The sequence below is a fragment of the Ostrea edulis genome, chromosome 9 (genome assembly GCF_947568905.1).
Source record: "Ostrea edulis chromosome 9, xbOstEdul1.1, whole genome shotgun sequence".
In the NCBI taxonomy this organism is placed as follows: Eukaryota; Metazoa; Mollusca; class Bivalvia; order Ostreida; family Ostreidae; genus Ostrea; species Ostrea edulis.
In genome coordinates, this window is record NC_079172.1 from 35,324,484 (window position 1) to 35,339,638 (window position 15,155).

The 15,155-nt window shown below is 35.9% G+C and overlaps 1 protein-coding gene across 2 annotated transcripts in view; it reads right to left on the reverse strand.

Annotated features, from left to right (window-relative positions):
- Window positions 1–9,889: 9,889 nt before the first annotated feature.
- The window catches only part of LOC125659259 (synaptic vesicular amine transporter-like), a 47,157-nt gene continuing 41,891 nt past the window's right edge, over window positions 9,890–15,155 (reverse strand). For both annotated transcript variants that reach the window (XM_048890865.2, XM_048890866.2), the window contains exons 11-16: window positions 14,999–15,050; window positions 14,833–14,896; window positions 14,414–14,533; window positions 13,400–13,445; window positions 12,459–12,546; window positions 9,890–11,219 (exon numbers count right to left, since the gene is read on the reverse strand). In XM_048890865.2, the coding sequence (XP_048746822.2) occupies window positions 11,112–11,219; window positions 12,459–12,546; window positions 13,400–13,445; window positions 14,414–14,533; window positions 14,833–14,896; window positions 14,999–15,050 (478 nt within the window). In that variant the 3' untranslated portion in view covers window positions 9,890–11,111. The remainder of the gene's footprint in view (window positions 11,220–12,458; window positions 12,547–13,399; window positions 13,446–14,413; window positions 14,534–14,832; window positions 14,897–14,998; window positions 15,051–15,155) is intronic.

Here is a 15,155-nt window from a genome sequence, read left to right on the forward strand (position 1 = left end):
GTTCACTGTACTCGTGTTCTTTCTCTTTTTTTTTTTCTTTGGTGTTATTTTTCCTAGAGTGGTTTTATCATTTGCGAGATGACAGTTTGTTTTACACTACGGATTCACCATGGTGGAGATTGCTTAGAGTTGCGGCAGTGAGATGTTTTGTTTAAATGACCACAACGAGACTTATCGTTCTTGTTTATAATTGAAGACGTGTAAGGTATGGTCTAAACAAGAGGTACTGTGAGCATTGCTCACTAAGAATACCCCCTACCCCCCAAAGGATGTTGGTAATGGGTATAAACTACCTCTTTTCTGAGTGTAAAAAACAAATGGCATGACAAACCGAACCATATTGCTACTTCAATGTCCAGTGCGCTTGACTTTTGACCCCAAAATCGATAGGGAACATCTTCATCCCATGGGTAGTCCATATATATGATATGGTGACTGTAGGTGGAAAGGATAACGCTTTAGAGCCCGGAAACCATATTGCTACTTCAATGTCCAGTGCGCTTGACCTTTTGACCCCAAAATCGATAGGGAACATCTTCATCCCATGGGTAGTCCATATATATGATATGGTGACGGTAGGTGGAAAGGATAATGCTTTAGAGCCCGGAAACCATTGCGTCTACAGACTTCCAGTATCCCCCCCCCCCCCCCCAACTTGTTGCGGGGGGTATAAAAAATGGGGTGTCTCTATTTCGAAACGGACAAAAGATTATTTCCAGTAAGAAGCCCACCGCCATGTGTCGACCAACGACGAGTCGGGTAGATAACCCTGTTTCGCATTCTCACGAAAGAGATATTCTGTCTACGGAAACACGTGATTGCCAACAGTTGAAGCTATCAATGGGCTAGAGGCTTTTACTGCACTGTCCTTTGGAGCAGAGTCTGAATTCTAGATCAGATCATTCCTATGACCGAAATGTGGCGGTTCTGTCCTTGGAACTAGAAGATCACCCATATATTTCTTGACCAGGTCATTCCTATGGCCATCAAGGTCAGAATTTCTCTCGAATTGGAAAATTCCGTGCCTTTCAGCATTAGAGTGTACGTTCCCAGCGTCAGATAAATCTGTTAACAACCGAAATGTTTGGAATCCGAAGTAAAAATGAAGTTTTAGAGCTATTATAGGGGAAAACAGTGTGCCAAAAAAGTGGAGTCAAATTCGTCTAAGGATAAGAGCTATGATGTAAGTATTAGAGCTGCTCACATGCCGAGAAAGAAAATATTCTAGCAGAGGAAGAGCAGGGGTTCGCCTGTTCGGATCAAAACATTGGAAATGGTTTGGTTCTCCAAACGTAGGTCCATATACTTCAGTGTAGAACAAGAGGTTGTTGTTGGTTTGTTGCTCATATCCGATGTAGACAGGGTTACGCGTGTGATAGACTGGTGTTGTAGATGACAATACAAGTTCTGAAATCGTGTATTGTGTTTATATTAGCCGATAGTACACATTAACTGACAATATCAAGAAGAAATTTATTGAACATTAGGCTGGTGAATTAAATATGTATTCAACATTCATTTCATTTTCGACACGATACATACTTTTCACAAAGAAGGATGTTTTGTCTTAGCTATTTTATTCCGAAATACTCATACAACTTACTAAATTTATGTTTTCTTATTCAATGAACGCAGCATCAAGCTATAGGGGAAAAGAGTACCAATTCACTTCCCATAGACCCCAATACTAACCTTTGGCCCTCTCACTAATTAGCAATATTAATTTAAGACAATGGCCGCCAACATTTGAAAGTTCATTCTAAGTGCTAAAAAAACCGGCAAAAATTATATAGGGTCCCGTTGCTTTTATAGGTCATATTTGTACTTACAACACATACCGATCTGTGCACAGTACACCCTTCATTTCAAACACACTAAATACCATGGTAAGAAATACGCACGCTAACTCTGGATTCCCACCTACATTTTCAACCCGTATATTTTAAAAAGCTTTTCAATTTTGCTAATATTTTTTAAATTCAAAGTAGAATCTATTAGTAATTGATTTTCAACTTAATTTCAACTCCTTTTGAATATGTTCCTTGAAACCGGGCTTTAAAACTTCATATATCTTTAAATGCTAATTGATATTAATAGATAACTATTTACTCTGTCAAATTACTTCATATTATTGAATTTAAAAAAATTGTTAGTCTCCATTTTTAACACTTTAACCTCATTTGCAATTGATCATAGAGTGAAGATTTTCGCTGTATTTTTGGTTTTTAAACATATGCCCCCCCCCCCCCCTCCCCCGGGAAAACAACAAAAGTTTTGGTATAATTTGCTAAATGACAATTTATAATACCTGCAAAAAGGAATTTGTGTTTCATCGATTCCTCTGGTGAAATACGTGATTTTAACCCAAAGCACAGTTATCTTTCTTTGCTTTGTCAAATAAATCAACGTTTATGCAAATTCAAATAAATATCTATATTGATATAAAAAAAACATTTAAAACTGACAACTTTTAAAAATTTACTAGTTAGAAGGTAGGCGGTGAAACAATACTATCGTTCGCAGTTTTTTCCTCAGTTAATTGATTAAAACTTGTATAATATTTTTTTCTATGCAAAATAATTTCTCCTTTATTTTTGCCAGTCACGCAACACCTAGTTATTTATACTTCTGCTCAATTCTAGAGAAATTGCGTCAGTGTACGCATGGCAATTTGGTACGCTCATTCCATTTGGATTTGTACCCACCGTGTGCGTACGAAGATATAAATGTATACCGTACGTAAAAGGGAAACAATCAGAGAACAACCCGAAAATTGCTCATTGATTAATAAATCTTCTTTTTGTGGCGTCATCAGATTCTGTTTTCTAGTTTAGTGCCATCTAACGGGGGGAGGGGGGGGGGGTGTATTTTTATAGAAAGCGCGTCCTCTGTATGTGTACGTCGGGATAATCCAGACAACAAAACGTGTGACATCTCACTCCTAGGCACCCGATCCCACATCTGGAATGTCCAGAGGTTTGTGTTTGCCCTTCACTTAACTTTGCATTTTTAATGGTATTTATGGGATTGGTCGTTTTTCGTTATCTTCACTTGTTCATAAATACCCCACTTAAAGCATTACTAGCTGCAATATTGGTGTCGAAAATGTTTGTTGCAAAATTTAGATTTACTATTTCAATGACGGAAAACAAATAGGGTTCATAAACTTTTGTTATTAATATTTGTGTTAGAAAACCTACCCAGAGACTCTGAATGAAGTAAAATTAATATTACATTTTAACTTGTCTTCCCGTACAAAAATTGACTTTTATATAATGCTATTTATCCAAAAGAACCGAAATCTTTATTTTGATGAAATCTTAAACTGGTTTTATTTTCATGACTATGTTTAAAGTTACATACAAAACTATCATAACAGCATATTTCTTTCAACAAAACAAAATTCAGATTTAGAGCTAATTTGACTTTAGTTACGCCAAGACATATTTTGCAACAACTGAGTTCTTACATTCCTCTCTAAGAAAAACTAATACTGAAATGTATATATTGTATGCAGAAAAAGTTGGAATAAGTAAAAGCATATTCCCCACGCTAGATCAGACTTTTGCATCAGGGGAGCAAGTTCGATATATTCAATGGAGCGTGTCTGTAAAGAAAATTATTGAATGTAGAGTTCATTCCGAGTATCAAACCTCCCTAGTCAGACTACGTCTCATGCTTGACACACAACATAAAGCAGTGCACTGGCTTTCTAAATGTGTACCACAAATATACTGCAAGTGACTGAAAAAATTGTAATAATTCTTCGTAATCTCTAATGGATAAAATACGTCCTGTATCATGTTAAAAACCTTAACAGCAAAATCCCTATAGGAGAAAAATTGTTGACCTACAAAGAAATCCATTACTTGATTAAATCATTAAACTGCTCTCAAAATATGGCCATTCCTGTCCCAGAAATAATAAATTATTTATCCTTAGTGATGTCCCTTGTGTTACCGTTTTGTTCTTGCGTTGGCGTTACACTAAATGTCTCGTAATTGAAGAAATATGACAAAAGTTGTCAATTGAAAAGTATCGATTGTAACAGTTCCCAATAAACTTAATTCTAAGCACATTCTATGAAAATTTACATGCAAAATAGGTTTCCTCAGGATTGTATTAGCAAGGGCTAATCCAGAATATGCAGGGGGTCCGGACCCCCCCCCCCCCTTTTTTTTTTTGGCGGACCAAAGAGTTTAAGAGTTATTCAATTTTGACGAGTCTTTGAGTCAGAATTATATGAAAGGTGAATACTTGCATCGCTCAAATTTATCAACACCAGTATATCATTTAATTCTAGGATAAATAAGACAATCTATTGATGTTATTGAGCAAAGGTTACATGATGATCTTTTAAACTCTATGAAATGGATGGAAAGTAATAAACTTACGATGAATTTAGCGAAAACACAATGTATGTTGATTGGCACTGCACAAAAACTCTCAAAGTGTAGAAAAATGTGTATCAAAGTAGGAGATATTGTTTTAGATACTGTTAAAACGGCCAAACTTCTTGGTGTACAAATAGATGAATGTCTAACCTGGTCTGTACACATTGATTCTTTATGCAAGAAACTTTCACACAAAATAGGCATTTTACGTCGTCTGCAAACTTTTATGTCAAATGCAGCATTATTGAAAATTTATAACACTGTTATATTTCCTCATTTTAACTATTGTTGCACAGTTTGGTGCTCAGCCAAAAACAGGGTTTTTATTGACAGACTTTTTAAGTTACAGAAAAGGGCAGCCAGAATTATATTGAAGGTGAAAGTAAATCAGACTTCTACAGCTGATATTTTTAGTGTTCTTAAATGGATGCCTGTTCATGATTATTTTGTATATAGAAAACTAGTGCTTGCTTTTAAGGTTCTTAATAACATGACACCAGAATATATGAACGTTTTTAGTTTTGTCAGCCAAGTTAGTTCCAGAACAACAAGAAGTAGCGATAGTGGCATTTTATATTTACCAAAAGTTCGAACTGAATATTATAAACGGTCTTTTAAGGTATCCTCCACAAGTTTATGGAATCAGTTGCCCGAGTCTGTCAGAAGCTGTGGTTCTATTACATCTTTTAAATCAGCATATTTGCAGCATTATTTCTCAAATAAGTGATATATAGATATGATGTATATGTTTATTTTCCCCCCAGTGATATCGTGTGTGTATTTTATGCATATATTTTATATTATGTTATCTATTTTTCTATTCTCTCATTTATCTGTCTGTGAATATGTTTTATACAGGACCACAATGTAAACTAGTCATTTGTACTAATTGTGCTATCCTGTCTAAATAAAAGAATTTATTATTATTATTATATTACCACTGATATATTACGATATTTTCGTCAGATACAAGTATCACTTAAGAATTCTTAAAAAGTATATGTAACATAAAAGTTTTGTGTAAGAAGTAGATAATTTGAAAGTGAAAAAGAAGTACTAGGAAATGCTCAGATACAGGATTTTACACCATTTACCCCAGAGCTTCCGGGGGCCTAGGCGCCCCCAGACCCCGGCCTAGTGGGAGTAACCTTTAAATCAGCTTCCTTTTTCTCCATTGCGAAATAAGGTCAGAGTATGGAGATTAGAATGACTAGAACTTTGGAAACGAGTAGTAAATAAACTAAGCATTTTCGTGTATAAACACTCTCACATTATATTTGCAAATTAGATCATTACAACAACTGTAAGCTTTGCGAGAAGCAAACATTTTATACCGATTGTTAGGCCGTTATTGGCACATTGATTTTGACTACGGATTACTTCGTTTACCTGATCAAGATATAGGGCTCCCGACGGGGAAGCTTGCTCCTCCTAGACACCTGATACCACCACTGGCATCTCCAGGGATCCGTGTTTGCCCAAATCTCTATTTTGCATTTCTTGAAGGGGTAGTGAGATTGATCACTGTTCGTTATCTTCACCTTTCATCAAGCTCTAAAATATCTTCATTCTCATTAACATTTACTTTTAATGCTTATAAACAATATTTCTTTATATTCTTCTTATATAAACTGACTAGATAGATATAAAAAAAATTGTTTGATATTACTGACACTAATTTAAAAGACCCGGGCCTTTGAGGACCGATAATGCAATCAGAGGCTGTTCAGAATTGAGTATGTGTGCATTTTTACGACTGTATACATTGTTTTGACAAAATAACATTATCTCCAGCCTTTTGGTGTATTTTAGGAGAAGGCATAGAGCGCCAAGCCAAAAATAACCAAATAAGAGGTGTTTTCCAGCTTCTTGGGCCTCTGAGGATATATAATTCTACCAAAGGGTTAAACATGATTGTTGAAACCCCCTTAGCAACAATTTATTTGTCGGTAGCCTGCCTCAATTTGAAAATTGATCATACACAACATGCTCTTGTGTATTGAATCAGTTGAAAGACATAAACACCAAAGGCAAGTTACAATGGAGTATAGCTACACAAATATAAGAAGCTGACGTCAATGCTTGTTATGAAGTTGTGCTATTAGTCGTTAACATCTGAGTTCAATAAAATATCCAAATATGAAGCAGATATGGAAGACTCTGTGGTGTCTTTTACTTCGATTTCACTTGGATATATCGAATGATATAAATGAAAATGAATATCATTAATAGATATATCCAAAAGTCGAACAGCAAGATTTGATTTCTCATATAGAAACTTATTGTATTATCAGTTTGGGGGAATGAATCCAAGAGTTCGGTTATTACAAAACATGTCGTTGATGTAACTTAATCGAGATGTTTATTTCATTATTAACAAGAGGCCCATGGGTCACATCACTCACATGAGCAGCAGTTCCTAGCAATAAACAAGCTTGAACAAAACTATCATTATACAAGCAGCTTGGTTCAGAAAAAATAATTTAAAGGTAACGACTAAAAATTCATTAATTATCAAACTTAATCATTAAACTTGACTAAAAATTTATCAATTATCATATGTTCTTGTAGACGGATATAGCCTTTCATATTAACAAATTTCATCTAAGGGTGCTTTGTGCCAAGTTAGATTCCCTATACATTTGCATGTGCATGTAAAACTTTAATCCCCTATTGAGGTCCCTTCCTAACCCCAGGGGTCATGATTTCTACAAACTTGAATCTCCACTTTGTCAGGAAGCCGTCATGTACATTTCAGTTCTTCTGACCCAGTGTTTCTTGAGAAGATTCTTAAATGACCCCACGCTATTTTTACATTTTTGTGATTATCTCCCCTTTGAAGGGAGCATGGCCCTTCATTTCAACAAACTTGAATCCCCTTCACCTGAGGATGATATGTTCCAAGCTTGATTGAAATTGGCCCTATGATTCTGGAGAAGATTTTGTTATATATCAGCATGTAAGACTTTGACCCCCTTACACGGCCCCACCTTACCATCGGGGGCCATGATCTAAGCACATTTGAATCTACTGTAAATGAGAAAGCTTTCACTTAAAATTCTACTCATATGGCGTGGTGGTTCTTGAGAAAAAAAATTCTCCATATATTCGCATCTAAAATTTGATCCCCTATTGTGGCCCCATCCTACTCCTAGGGGTCATGGTTTTAACAAACTTGAATCTCCATTATGTCAGGAAGCTTTCTTGTAAATTTCAGCTTTTCTGGTCTAGTGGTTATTGAGAAGAAGATTTTTAAAGGACCCCACCCTAATTTTGCATTTTTGTGATTATCTTCCCTTTGAAAGGAGCATGGCACTTCATTTCATCAAACTTGAATCCCTTTCACCCAAGGATGATTTGTTCCAAGTTTGATTGAAATTGGCCCAGTGGTCTGGAGATTTTCCTAAATGTCAGCATGTAAAACTTTGATCCCCTTATGTGGCCCCACCCTGCCCCGGGGGCCATGATCTGGTACTGAATTGATATTACTTTTTAAAACTGTTGAGTCATTATATATAAATTGAAATTAAAAAAAATAAAGAGTCCCTAATGAGGGAGACAAACAGAGAGAGATACGAGTATAGTATGGGTGTGTGTTTTGTAGGAATTAACATAGACGGATTCAAATATGTACAATATTAGAATTAAATTGAACTGAATAGTGTTTTCGTTTCGCTTGCCTTGAGAACTTTAACGTATAAGTACATGAAACGTTGCCAAATTGTAAAAAAATTGGTTAAAAACAATGGGTACTTTGAAAGTCAATAACAAAACCAATTGAAATGATATCGGAAAAAGGATAGCATATTCGAAAAATAGATATTCTGGACTTCTGTCCCTGAAAATAATATCAAGTTCTGAATAAGGGCTATTTTTGACAACTCATGGCTCAGGTTATTTGAATCTATTTATCAGAAAGCTTTCAGGTAAATTTTCACTCTTCTGGCCCAGTGGTTCTTGAGAAGATTTTAAAGATTTTTTTTTAAATATATTTACATGTATAAATTTGATCCCCTATTGTGAACCCACCATACCCCTAGGTTCATGATTTTTACAAACTTGAATCTCCTCTTTGTCAGGAAGCTTTCATGTAAATTTTAGCTTTTCTGGCCCAGTGGTTCTTGAGAAGATTTTTAAATGACCCCACCCTATTTTTGCATTTTTTTGATTATCTGCCCTTTGAATGGGGCATGACCCTTCATTTGAGAAAACTTGAATCCTCTTAATACCCAAGGATGATTTGTGCCATGTTTGGTTGAAATTGGCCCTGTGGTTCTGGAGAAGAAGATGAAAATAGAAAAAGTTTTCACCGACGACAGACAACGGACAAATTGATCAGAAAAGCTCACTTGAGCCTGTTTGGAGGGGTGGGATCATTTTTCATGTTGTTGGTTGTTGCAAAATATATCCTTGGTGCAACTTAAAATGAGATATCTAATTTATTATTACTTCAGTATCTCCCGATTTCGCTAATATGTACGAAGCATGATTTAGATTCCTTCACTACACACACGAGTAAATGACATTCGCCATAATTTGCCAAAGAACCTCTCGCAAAATAGAAAGTCTCGCGATTCTTCGAAGTATGGCACCCTCTGTTTAACGTTTTTCACGAGTTGGCGCCGACTGGTGATTCATCCCAAAGTATCGGTACTTCGTCTTCTTATCCCACTCCGCCTCCTCTTCATCATTTATAGATGGACAAGACGATGGACATGACACAAGATGATAGACACAACATAGTTTGTCGACATATAAATAAATATTTGTGTTGTAATGGATGAATTACACTCTAGTCGTCCTATATCCTGAGTCATCATTATGAAAATGTTGAAATATTTGTGTAATCATAAGGAGACAAGCACTCGTAGTCTGCATTATTTAATCAACGCTAATTATTCTACAACAATTAATTAGCACCAGTACAACAGGGACGACAACTTCTACTCAGCATATAGTTCAAATCTTACAAGAAACTTTCACTATCAATATACATAACACATTGTATTTCCTTGTAAGATAAATCAGTCTTTATTGAGAAAACAATTGTACATAGATTTCATTATTGCTTTCCCCCACAATTCTATGCGTGTTGATGTTTTTCTGAACTATTTTGGATGTTAAGTCCCAATCGGAACTCCTCGAATGTCTCGCGCACTCAACATAGATCTCGGATGTAATACGATGGCATACATGATCGAATTTGATGCATTGCTGTGACATCACAATTGACAATGCATCAAATTCGCTCATGGATGCCATCGTATTACATCCGAGATCTATGTCGAGTGCGCGAGACATTCGAGGAGTTCCGATTGTGTTAAGTCCAATACAATATTTACTGCTGCTGTTGATTCGGATGCTCGCGGTTGGGAGTGTCATATACTGCGTCACAAGCGGATATATCTTCCTCTAAATTACATATTAGACTTCCAACTACCTAATTACTACGCACAGAAACACATTTACGCCGATCACATTTTCAGAACTATCAATCAAGTGTAATACTTTTATTGAAAATGAGAACACGAACATAGTTACATGGTATGCATATTTATAGAGACATGTCCGAGTTCTACAGTGTACGACCTACTTGAACGCTATTCAGTAGTCTCCCCTCCACTGGAATAAAAACTAGATTTTATAAATGTGGTGGTTTTTAAAAAATAAATTTTGACTGGATTAAGTACGATAGACTGAAGAAAACGAGACTAAAAGAGATATGGTATAAAGTTAAAGTATATCATTAAGGAATCAGCAAGTTTCCTGTTCCTCAGGAGCCAAACTTCCGCCAGAACTCGTTTGCACACAAACCGTCTATGGTGTGCGGAGATACAGAGGACACTGGGTAGTATGCCCAGAGAGCTAGCTTATTTTCCTCGGCTTCGCTTCCGAAAATAGGCTTCCTCTCGGGAAACTGGCATCTTGCCGACTGTCTCAGCGATATACTTAACCTTTTTATTATACCGATACAAACGTTAAACAGTCTAAAGCTTAATACAGTGTTTAAAACCTGGATCCACGGATCCAACTCGTTAAGATTGTTGTAGTTTGCTGCTGTAAACGGGTTTTTATACTGTTACCAATTAACTCGTGATGCCATTTTATAATGAATATTCATCCGGAACTTATCGGAACTTTTCATAAGATAAAAGTTGCTATGTGTTCCAAATACATGTACGTGTATATCAGTTCATGGAACTGACTCACCCTTTTGCAAGGAACCAGTCAATTAAGGCGATTTACAGAGAATCGGCAAATTATGTCGATTTACATTTATATAGTGAAAAAATCAGTAGAGTTTGAATAATATTCTTTGACAAGCAGTGAAGATATCGGGTCTTTCCTAAACCCTCATTTCAAAACATAGAAAACAAGTGTAACTAGCCCATTCTCCACCAGTACTTTCTGAAAAATAGGGTAGAGATATGATATATATTTTGTTCTGATGGACTGCGTAAAGCATTTGTGGATCTGTATGAAATGATGAACAACCATATATGTCTAAATTACATTTACATCTGTGTACAGATAACAGTGCGTAGTCTATAAGATCACAAATACAGATCAAATCAACCAACGAATGCATATATATTCATCAGAGTTTTGGAAGCAGTTAACAACAGAGGTTCATTTCAACAAAGTTCAAACAGTTAAACATCCAATGGTCCGGACACATAGATCACGTGGTGTGTTGTCATTTCCGGACTTCCTGTTTTAATAATCATTTCCGTATGGATCCTCGTCATCGGAAGTGGGTAAACTCTTTCCGGTCTGATTGTAAGTTACATACTGCACTGGACACTGGTCATTCATTATCAGGGACTACAGAAAAGTATACACGAATGAGAGTTATGACATGAATTATACATATTAGATTGATTGCTTGCTTGTTTTACGTCCCGTCGCAAACTTTTCACTCTGCTGAAGGTGAAGTACCAAAAATTTAGACCTATACTTAGTGTTCAGGGCCATAGCAGCTAGGGTTCTTTAACTTGCCAACGCCTGGCGCGACACGGGATCTCCGTTTCTCTGGTCATATACGAAAGACTCGTGGTTTTCACTTCTAAATCCCGAGTGTTTGGTAAAGGAGCAATCTCCACCTACAGGTATGTTTACATCTTAGGTTTGACTCGACCATGACATGAGCGGGGCTCGAACTCATGACCTCCTGGTTACGAAGCGAACGCTCTACCACTGAGCTACCACGACCGGTAATTGTATATATAGACATTGATGAAATGTTAAAATGGGTGATGATTTGTTTAAACCAAGGTTTGTTTTTAAAAAAATCAGATAAGGGTGAAGATAATGAACAGTGATCAATCTCCCAAATCTTATAAAGAATACAAAATTGAGAGCAGAGCAAACATGGGGACCTGGACATACCAGAGTTTAAAATCCCTTGTAAAATAGAGCGATCGTTACTGAAATTAAGTTTACAAAATGATTAACTCGAAAATTTACCCAACAAGTATTGGAGCATGTGTTGTTAATCATTACGAAGTATTCAACATTAGTATTGGGATTAGGATCCAATTTCATATATTCATTTACTAGAACCTCATTGTCAAGACAAATATGTATTTTCTATCATTATAAATAGGACACGTGCTGAGGATAGGGTCCTGACTAAGAGGGATATTGGTGAAAATATACGTTCCCTATTCCACCCCTGGGCGCGGCTTAACCCCCCCCCCCTCCACGGACATGACTTAGCCTACTGGACACGTTAGCTCAATGGTTAAAGGGTCCGCTTTATGACTGAGAAGTTTTGGGTTTGACCCGTACCAAACCTAAGACGTAAAAATGCTCTTTTGCTGAACGCTCGGCTGATAGAAGTGAGAGGCGCGGCTCATTTGCTTGAGACCTTAAAACTGGAGGCCACGTGTCACGTCAGGGGTTGGCGTGAAAGAACCCTCACTGATACAGCCCTGAGCGTCATATATGGGTCTTTTATGGCAATTCATCTACAGCTGCTGACGTCTCGATATGACTTAAAATTTCTCAAAGGGACGCAAAGCAAACAAGTATATCTAATGTAAAAACTAGAAAAGAACTAACCATTTTTTCCTCCCGTGCAGGGGGATTTCTGATCCAGTACAATAGAGGGGCGTAGATTAAATTAATAATAGCTATGATCCACAACATCCTAGAGAAATGAAAAGATTTAATCAATTTTCAATGCACAGATTTTTAAAAAAATCTTAAACACAAATGGTGATCTGAAGTATAATATCATACAAAAGGATTATGAGTTTTAACTAATGCGGGAAAAAATCAGTTATGTGAAGTCTTCATTTTCGATTTAAAGGACGTCACACCGCGAAAATAAATCCTTAACAAATAAATGGCGTACCGCAAAAACAAATCCTTAACAAATAAAAGGTATCATCCTGAAAAAATCCTTAACAAATAAAAGGCATCACCGCGAAAATAAATCCTAACAAATAAATGACACCACCGCGAAAATAAATATTTAACAAATAAATGGCTCCACCGCGAAAATAAATCCTTAACAAATAGATGGCACCACCGCAAAAATGAATATTTAACAAATAAAAGTCACCACCTCGAAAATAAATCCTTAACAAATAAATGGCACCACCGCGAAAATAAATCCTTAACAAATAGATGGTACCACCGCAAATATAAATATTTAACAAATAAAAGGCATCACCGCGAAATGAATCCTTAACAAAAAAAAAGAAAATTAAATACAATAAACAGCTCCCCATCTATGTTTATTTTTCTGAAAACTACGAGAAATTTACCTACACGAAAATATTATTTCTAACATAAACATATTTTAAAAACTCATGTAATAACTGCATATAATATATCAAGGAAATAAAAGATGCTGAGGACCTACTAAAAATATGCGCGAAGAGAGTTAGCCATACCCATTTTTAAATCGATCATATTTGGAAATGTAAATACATAGAAATGAACACCGATTTCACAGTCTCGCTCTGTAGGTATGTTTATTAAAAATACAAGTTTACCAGTTGAATCCTATTTCTTTAACCAAAGTTCCACTAATCGCAGGGCCTGAAAATTAAAAGTTACATATCATTTTAGTTCAAACAATACATGTATTCATTTGACTTTAAAATATACAATTCATAATATTGTTGTTACAAGCAAGTCATTGTATGAAATTGTGAAATATTGGCAAGTACGACTTTATTGAAACAGAAACATTGATCAAATGAATCTTAGATTTTCTCCAACTAATAAACATGTGGTTAGAAGTGATCAGTTGTTTGTTTACGTCATAATCAGTGGTGGCGATTGTTTGTTTTTTGGTTTATATTATAATTTGTTTGATGTTAGTTTACTGTTTCTCGCCATGATCAGTGGTGAAGATTATTTGATTATTGTTTTACGACACATTCGAGAATTTTTCACTCGTGTAGAAAAGCCACTAGCTGTAGGTGAAGTGCCACAATTTTTGCCCTACGTGTGGCGCTCAAGGTCGTGGTGGGGAGAATGATTTATCACGCCAACGCCTACAAGACACGGGACCTCTGTTTCTAAGGTCACCACCGGAAGACTCGTGACTTTCACTTCTATCGCTGGACAATTGATGAAGATGATCACGGTCACTTCAAAATATTTCACTAAGGAAAATGGTTCATTGAGAGATTTTCCACAACTAGGGTTTTTTCCCCTCCAAAACTACGAATATCACATAAAGACAAATCATAGAAAACTCTCTGTAAAATGTTGCATTAGAACATTGTGCGTAAAAATCTATACAGTTACAAAATTTGGATATTTAATTTTTGACCTTTAATTTTAAGTCCAAGGCGGATAAACAAAGAAAAAGGGGCTAAACTAACACTATTCTAAAACCATTAGATACAGTATTCTTCATTGCACGGTAACCCCTTTCTGCCAGCCTTACAATATTCGCCAAATCCATTTTCTGTGTATTTTACAAACAAATAACAAAAAAGCCCTTTTTATGTCTTTTACAAACAATTAACAACACATCACCTCTCCCCATGTCTTACCAAAGGCAAATCCTAGGCAAAAGGCAACGTCTGCAATGGCGTACACGCTACCGTAAACAGACACGTGACGTAGATCCACCAGGTACCCCATGTGTGGCATCATAGAGGAGTCCACCATTCCTATGGAAAAAATGATTACTCAAAGATTTTGAATACTGCAATATATGTCATTGACAAATAATTACTCAAAGATTGTAAATACTGCAAAATATGTCATTGACAAATAATTACTCAAAGATTTTAAATACTGCAATATATGTCATTGACAAATAATTACTCAAGAATTGTGGATATCGTTTATCATCAATCGTTAACACTAACATACTTTATACCAGTAACAAGGTAATATTTGTCTTATTACTAATGAATGATTAATTATCGTTCGGTTACATGTATCATAATGAAGATATTGATCTTACCTATTGCGAAACCAAGTCCAAAATTTGGTGCTATTAAATGATATATATTTCTTGAGAATGGAATCTGAAATTGATAAAACATATGTGTGAGGGAATTCAGAGCTGGAAGGTGCGGGGAGCAGTTTAACAAACAAAAGTTTGATAATCTTGAACATCCAATACTTACAGCAAATAAGCATAATCCTATCACAATCATTCCAATCAATGCACTGAGCCACCTGGAGAAAATCATAAAATTTTAGGGGGAAAATTAACTTCATATTTAAAGTTCTGTCGGTTTACTTTATTGAATTAAACCATGAATACAATGAAACACACGGTAC